Below are 7,534 nucleotides of genomic sequence, written 5' to 3'. Positions count from 1 at the left end.
CAGATTGGCAAGAGAAGAGAGTGGATTGTCCATTTCATCAAAGGAGTGGAGCGCAAGATTCGCCACCCAGAACAGGATTTGGGCAGCTGTTTGCTCCCTCTCCTCCACCGTCCCGATTGCCATCTCCTTCTTCTCATTCTTTCCATGAAGCAGCATGAACAAAGAATCCCTCAGATCAACAATAAGTTTTTCATGAGGCGATGAACAGGCCATTACATCCACCAGATTCGACATCGAAGAGGTAGTTGGGCACAGATCTTCCCTTCGAACAAAAGTTGAATCAGAATCGGTTGTTGAAGTGGATGAAATGGATGGTGATGGTGTTCTCTTTCTTGTCTCTTCCTCTTCTTTTTCGTCAATCTTCTCCAACACCCAATCAGGAATTTTGTCTGAGTCTCTTCCCAGGATATATTCAGTTGACCCACTCTCACTCAACAAATGCTCGGATGATTCATAATGTTGCATATTCGTATCATACACCATCTTCTTTATCCTCTCTTCATTCTTCTTCTCAACATCCCCTGCCACTCTCCTCCACTGCTCCTCGGGAGACATCTCCATCGTCACCATCTCAAACACCTTTGGATCCTTATTCACTGTGTCTTCCACAATCACCTCCAGCTCTTCTGTTCGTCTCTTTTGCTTCCTCCATCGAACAACAAAAATTACAAGTGCTATCAGAACAATCAATAGAACTGTGGCCATAATGATCACAATCAACGCCCATGATGATTTCCCTTCTTTTCCTCCCTCAACAATTCTTCCATCTCCTTTTATTTCAGATTCGCTTCTGTTCTTCAGAACAAACGATTCGGTTGATGAAGGAGAGTCTATTCTTCCAAACAGAATGCACACAGACACTTCTGCCTCTTCTGGAGCCGAGCGGATGGCGCCTGATGGCAGCACCCCCACAGCCTCGCCCTCACCCGCAAACCCGTCTGCCTCGAACTGGTGAGCTGCCATCGACGAGGCTGACCCAACGGTGGTTGCCATCTGGAACCACAGGTTGCACGGCAAGAGAAGCGATCCATGGAACTTCAATGTTGTCTCGCCTCCATTGTCTTCAGCCTCCACGCCATCCAGCCGCGGAATAAAGAAAACAGAATCTCTTTCTTCAGCCATCCCTCCCACAGTGCACCCTTCATTCAGAATCCACATCGAGGTGTTGGGCAGCACCCCATCTCCACCTTTCAAACTATTCACATGTAATGTTCCTACGTCTCCACACACAATATTTCTTCTTGCTGATGGGTATCCTTCGATTGATGGATTATTGTTGGCAAACTCTCCTTTCTCGATGGTTGTGCTCCCTCAAACACACACATGGCCAGCGAAAAATCAGCTGCATTGCTCACTCTCACAACGCTCCCCTGCTGTGCCGGTTCATCTGCATCGTTGTCAGAGGATGGGCCACATTGTGAGCAGGTGAAGTTGGGATGAGCTATGTGTGCAGAGGAGGAAGTCACAGAAAGCACAGACGAGCCAAAGGAGTTGCTGGTGCTGGTGCTGGTGCTGGTGCTGGTGCTGGTGCTGGTGCTGGTGCTGGTGCTGGTGCTGGTGCTGGAGTCTGTATTTGTGCAGTTGCGGAAAGACGAGCCGGAAAAGGCAATGTCTCCTGTGGCGGTGGCGGGGATGCAGAGGATGCTGCCCTGCGAAAACACCAGATGCTCGGCTGCCACGCTGTGTGCAGATGCGCTCTGGCACTGGCGGAACTCGAAGGCGCTGGCTGACAGCTGGAGGTACTGGAGGTTTATGTTTGAGAGGGCGACATGGCCGGCAGCGGAGAGGAGGAAAGGCGGGAGAGCGAACGCGAGGTGCAGGACGGAGCAGTTGTCGACAGTCAGGTGGCCACTCTCGATGGCGAGCAGGGAGGAGTTGAGGAGCGCCGGGTGTGCAGCTGGCGAGGTGGCTGATGAAGTGGCAGAGGAAGCAAACTGGACAAAGAAGAGCGAGAGGTGGCCATCGGTGTGGCGCACAACAGCACTGCCTGTGTGCGAAAAGGACGGGCTGAAGAGGAAGTCGAGACACTCGATCCGGACGTTTGCAGAGGTTGCGAGGATGGCTGGACAGTGCTGGATGGGGGTGTCGAGATGGACAAGTGCAGAGGACGGGGACTCGAGCGAGCGGATGCTCACGCTGGTTGCGCTGCATGGCGCGCAGATGGCTGTCTTGTGCGATACCAACAGCTGGGAGTATTGAGACGGAACGATGTGCTGCACCCCCTCATTCAGCGACTCGCAAGGCTTGCTGAACTCTCCGCATTGCTTGCTGTCTTCGTGGTTGTCTGCAGCAGAAGACACAAAGATCGTCTCGCTCTGGTATTTCACAACCCTCAGCAGCAGATCCTCTTCACCCGCATGCAAGTCTGTTGTGCAGCCCCATATCGCTCGCTCCTTCACAAACGGAGCTCTGAAATCCAGCAAGAACTGCTTTTCAAAGATCTGTGTTTCGATTGAGTGGCATCTCGCATACACGTCTCTCCCCCTCAAAGCAGAGTTATCCTTGAACGTGATATTCGACAGCACAAAGTTCAGAGGCTGCTCGGCTGTTGAGGTGCATTCCAGAAACAGCCACCCGCCTCTTCCTGTGGTTGAGCAGAAGCACTCAGAAATTGTTGAAAACAAGCAGTCAAACTTTCCTCCCTCATTCAACACAGAAAATATACCTCCACCCTTTCTACACCTTGTTCCTCCGCATCTCTTCATCGTTGTGTTTCTGATATCAATTTTCAATGGCTCATCATTATAATTTCGAATGATAGGAATATCATTGATTGTGTTCTGAGTGACTTCTTCGAATGAGCTCCACTCAATGAGAACATCTTGTTCAATTTCATTTTTTTCTCTCATTGAACTCTTTGAAATACTCAATCCGCTTGCTCCTTCCAGCTCAACATTCTTCATTGTCAGATTATTAATGTTCAATGCTGTTGTCGACAGCACAGAAATAATATCTTGTGAAAAAGACAGCGATTGCATTGTCACAAATTCCAGCACAGCTGTCCCTCCTTCTGCCTTGATCAACCCATAGCTGATTATTTCTTCTCCGCTTTCTTCATTTTTTGTGAATGAGCAGTCTTTCACAGTCAACAATCCCTCGCTTGAACCAACATGCATCAAAACATTCACTCCACTTGCGAATGAAGATGGAATTACAAACTTCATCAGCTCGAAATTGGTAATTCCCTGGATCTTCATTGCTGCTCCTTCTGCTCCCTCAAGCGATGAGACACATTCCAATGAGCACATTTCTGTATTATTTGAGCTTATTGAATATTCGCTCACATCAACACTTTTTTGAAGAATTCCTTTTCTAATAATGTTAATGTTCCTTTCGTTTCCTTCTGCCAGTCTTGTCAACGAATGATCCATCGACAGACAAGGATAATCTGAGAATCCACACACACACACATCACAACCTTCGCTCCCAATAAATATCTCTGTCCCAATCGCTCGCCAGAAATAAACCAATGGAATAGCATTCGTTGTGTCACTCCCATCAAAGCCTCTCATTGAATCAAAGGAAATATCAGCCAGATTCTCAGAAACAAATGGAAGCGAGGTGTTTGTGATGCTCTTTGTCAAGTTTGGAGATTCAACAAACAGGTCATTTCCATTTTTCGCAATATTTGGCTTTTTTGTGCCAAAAACAGGGGATGAAATTACAAATGAAGAAAAGCCATCAATCAGCTTCAGTGCCATCCCTCCCCCAAAGTCAGATTTCTCCTCTCCAGTTGGTGCTGTGCATCCTGTGAATGTGCATGAAATGATATTCAATTGAGTATTCCCTTTCAACTGGACATTAATTGCCCCTCCTCTGCTTTCGTCAGCCAGAACAGAGCATCCATCAAAATCACATTCTTTAATATTAATTTGTGTGTTTGAATCTTCATCATCGCTGTTGTCAATGCTCACACACCCTCCACTTCCAGTTGCTCTTTCTATTTCTGTAAAATGGCAGTTAGTCATGCTCAACCACTGATTGCTCATCAACTCGGCCTTTGTGATGCTTCCTGATAATGAGATCAATGGATTTCCGCTCAAAGTGATTGACGAAGCTGATAATGAATCAATTGTCAGGATTCCTGAAGCAATGGATAAGAATAAGGATACCAGTTCTGATGAAGAATCTTGAAGAGTTAAAGAACATTGAAACAGCATCAGTGTTGAAGAAGATGATGAAATAAAAGTGGAATGTGATGAAAAAGAAGAAGGAAGAGAGAAGATAAGTTTTGACAAGACTGTTTCAACGCTTGTTATTACCATTGCTGAATTGGATGTTGCACTCGAATCAGAGACTGTCCAGCCACTTTCATCATCATTTCCTCGGATTTCATGTTTCTGATTGGTTAATAAAAATTCCTCGTTAACTGGAATCAATCCACTCACAACCACACGTTTTGAAGCTTTTTGCCTTGTGAGCGAGTGCTTCAAAGTCAAACAAGGGAACTCAGCTATTCCACAATGTGAGTGATCGGATGCCTCAGAATTGCTCACAAATATTTCTTCTGGAGCGGGAAGGAGATATATGCACAGTGGAATAGAGACACTTGTGTTTCCATTGTCATATCCCCTCACCTTGTCAGCAGTATTTGATGATATCGTAACGCATGTGATTTTTTCTGATTTTGCTGTTTCTTCCAAATCTGGTGAAATGACAAAGATATCACTTCCCCATTTGGCTGTGTTTGTTCCGAATGAAGAAGAAATCAGGAAATCTTGGTTTTCAGTCAATAATTGAAGAAGAATTCCACCCCCAAGACCATTGGATGTTGAGCAAAAGCATCCATCGAAAGATCCGCCATTCACTTTCACTTCATTTTCATTCCCTGCACATGACATCATTGATCCTCCATTCTCTGAGCCTGTGCTCCCACAACCAGAAAATAAGCAAGAATTTAGACCGATATTTGTCTTATCATTAGAAAACGACATCAAAGCTGCTCCACTGGTTGTTCTTTCAATCTCATCAAAATCACATTCTGAAAGAGTCAATGAGATCTCATTTGTTGAAGAAAGAAAAAACAACGAAACAGTGGAGATAGTCTTTGCCCAGTTCACATTGTCCATCTGCAGCATACCATTCTGAACATTGATCAGCTCTGTTGTGAATGCTGTTTCTGTTGATTGCCCACTTCCAATAGATATGTTCAGACTGCTCACATACATCTCTCCTGTTCCAGAAATCTCAAACAGCCTTGACCCACGGTTATTCGGATGAATAACGTTATGCACAAGAGTTAAGTCCCTTGCAGTCAATGTGCCTGTCGAGACAGCAAAAAGAGACAACCCAGCTGCTTCCAATTCTGTCTGCACTGTTGTGCTCAAACCACTCTGGCCATATATTGTGAAAGAGTTTGTGCCACAATCCACACTTTTGGTTTCAACAATCGTTCCTGTGAGTATCTGGACATCCTTCACAACATCCGGGATCAGCTGAGTGAGGCAATGGCTGATGGTGCCACGCGGATGGGACTCATTAATTCCGCATGCATATGTGTCTTTTGCATTTGGTTTGGTCAACACTGAGGAGACAAATCTGATTCTTCCTCCATCATTTCGAAGCCATTCACTTTTGTCAATAAAATGTTTGTCAATTAAAATTACTCTATTTGATGTTTGCCTTGTTGAATAACAACTCAAATCAATATTACTTGTTGTGGAACCTTTAAACGAAATGTCGTGTCCTCCTGTTTCACTTGTATTGTTGTGGAGAAAGCAATAATAAAATAAAATTCCATTATTTCTTGATGTTTCACTTTGACATACAGCGCCTCCTCCAAGCATTGAAAAGCAATTACAAAAGAGACAATTCGAAATAATGACTTGATCAACACAGTCCCAATGTTCAATGGCACCTCCAATATCCTTAATTGCATTGGCAGTTATCAAAAAATGAATTTGAAATGCATCGCTTCTGTCTTTGAGTTTTTGTTGGTCGCATATTAATTCCTCCTCCACCATCTCATTTTAATGAAGCACATGTGCATTGAGTAAATGATGAATGAAGCACAATGCATTCAGCGATTATTTATGATAAATTCCTCCACCTCTTGTGTAAGAAGCATTCCATCTTGTTAAAGAACAATTTTCAACTGTGAGAGTTGCATTTTCGTTGTCATACACATTAAGAGCACCTCCTTGTGGGGATGTGCAATCTTTCCATTCACACAACGAAAATGATTGGCTATTTGTTAAATTCATTTGCCCTTTTTTCTCAAGAGCATTCATTTCTCTTTTCCCGATGTGTGTAGTTATGTTTTTGCAGATAAATTCCTGCGAAAAATGCGAACCACTCGAGATACTTCCTTCAAAGACATTCACACATGAATAAATGAGTGCATTTTCCATCAAACTCAACAGACATGAATACTCTATTTGAAAATCACTGTTCTTGTCAGATTTCACAGACATGTTCCTGAAGGCGCAGTTAGAAATCTGTTCACTTTTGCCCTTTCCATACAATAGAAAATAGTTTGATGACGAAACAGCAAGGTCCGAAAGAATGGAATCACTCAAAATAACAGTATTTAAATAATCCGATGAAAATATGAGACTGGAGGGGTTAACATTCATTTGGGGGATCAAAGTCATGTTTGTGAGGCAGATTGACCCACTTTGCAAATCAAACGGAGACACCGATTTTTGTTGAAAAAAGCACGAATCCAGCATGATGCACGACTTTTCTTTTGTTATCGTGAATGGCGAGGAAGAATGTTCAAGCGTTACACTTTTCAATCCAACTGAAGAATTGCAAAATCCAAAAAAAGAATTAATTGAAGTCGATGCACCATTCTGCAATCCTTTAACCGCTAATGAAACATTTAGCTCGATAGCATTTGTATTAGTGTTTTTTGTTAGAAAATTTACATCTTTTGGACCGTCTTGATTCGAATAAACTGGGAAATTATGCAAATGAAAATCTGTGCTTGCAACTGGATTTTTTAGCGAATGAATATGTGTGGCACCCCATGCTTCAATAATGTTGGCAAGAAGCAAGCATGCCAAAAAAGACAAATGCACCCACATCGTAAGGAATATTTTGTCTTTTAATTATTAAATATCTATTATATTCACGATCCATAATTATTTTTCTTAAAAAATATCGAAAAATATCAGAGCATTGTACAAAGAATGTTTGATTTATGAATATTGCTGAATCATTAAAATCATTTGAAAAATGATATTTATAAATTCTTTCTTTTCAATAGAAGAGAAAAGTAATAATATAAATGTTTGGAGAAAAAATTTCCATCTTGAATAAACAAACTTTCAATAACCTTATATGGGCATATCTCTTTGCAAATAAAATGTTCTCCTTTGTTCATTGATCACTTTCTTTAGAATTCCTTTATCAAAATGAAATTCTTAGAGGTTGCTTTATTTCCTCTTCCAAGTGGAGCTTTCTGAATGAACATAAAGTTTCGCAAAGTGTTGCATCTCGTTTGCCTGTAATCATCATCTTTCATATCAATATCAAGCAGCAAGGCACATGCTTGCTGACTTTTCTATCTTTTCGAATCGCCTTTTCTTGT

The 7,534-nt window shown here is 42.6% G+C and overlaps 1 protein-coding gene across 1 annotated transcript; it reads right to left on the bottom strand.

Annotated features, from left to right (window-relative positions):
• Window positions 1-1,214: 1,214 nt before the first annotated feature.
• MONOS_12058 (uncharacterized protein) lies at window positions 1,215-5,963 on the bottom strand (the record flags this gene model as incomplete). The annotated part of the gene is made up of 1 exon (XM_067864643.1): window positions 1,215-5,963. One exon carries the CDS (start codon window positions 5,961-5,963, stop codon window positions 1,215-1,217), a length of 4,749 nt encoding a protein of 1,582 aa, XP_067734748.1.
• Between the last annotated feature and the right edge of the window lie 1,571 nt (window positions 5,964-7,534).

This window comes from Monocercomonoides exilis (assembly GCF_001643675.1).
Source record: "Monocercomonoides exilis strain PA203 chromosome Unknown scaffold4-2303458, whole genome shotgun sequence".
NCBI classification, from domain to species: Eukaryota; Preaxostyla; order Oxymonadida; family Polymastigidae; genus Monocercomonoides; species Monocercomonoides exilis.
This window is presented reverse-complemented; position numbering and strand designations above follow the sequence as displayed.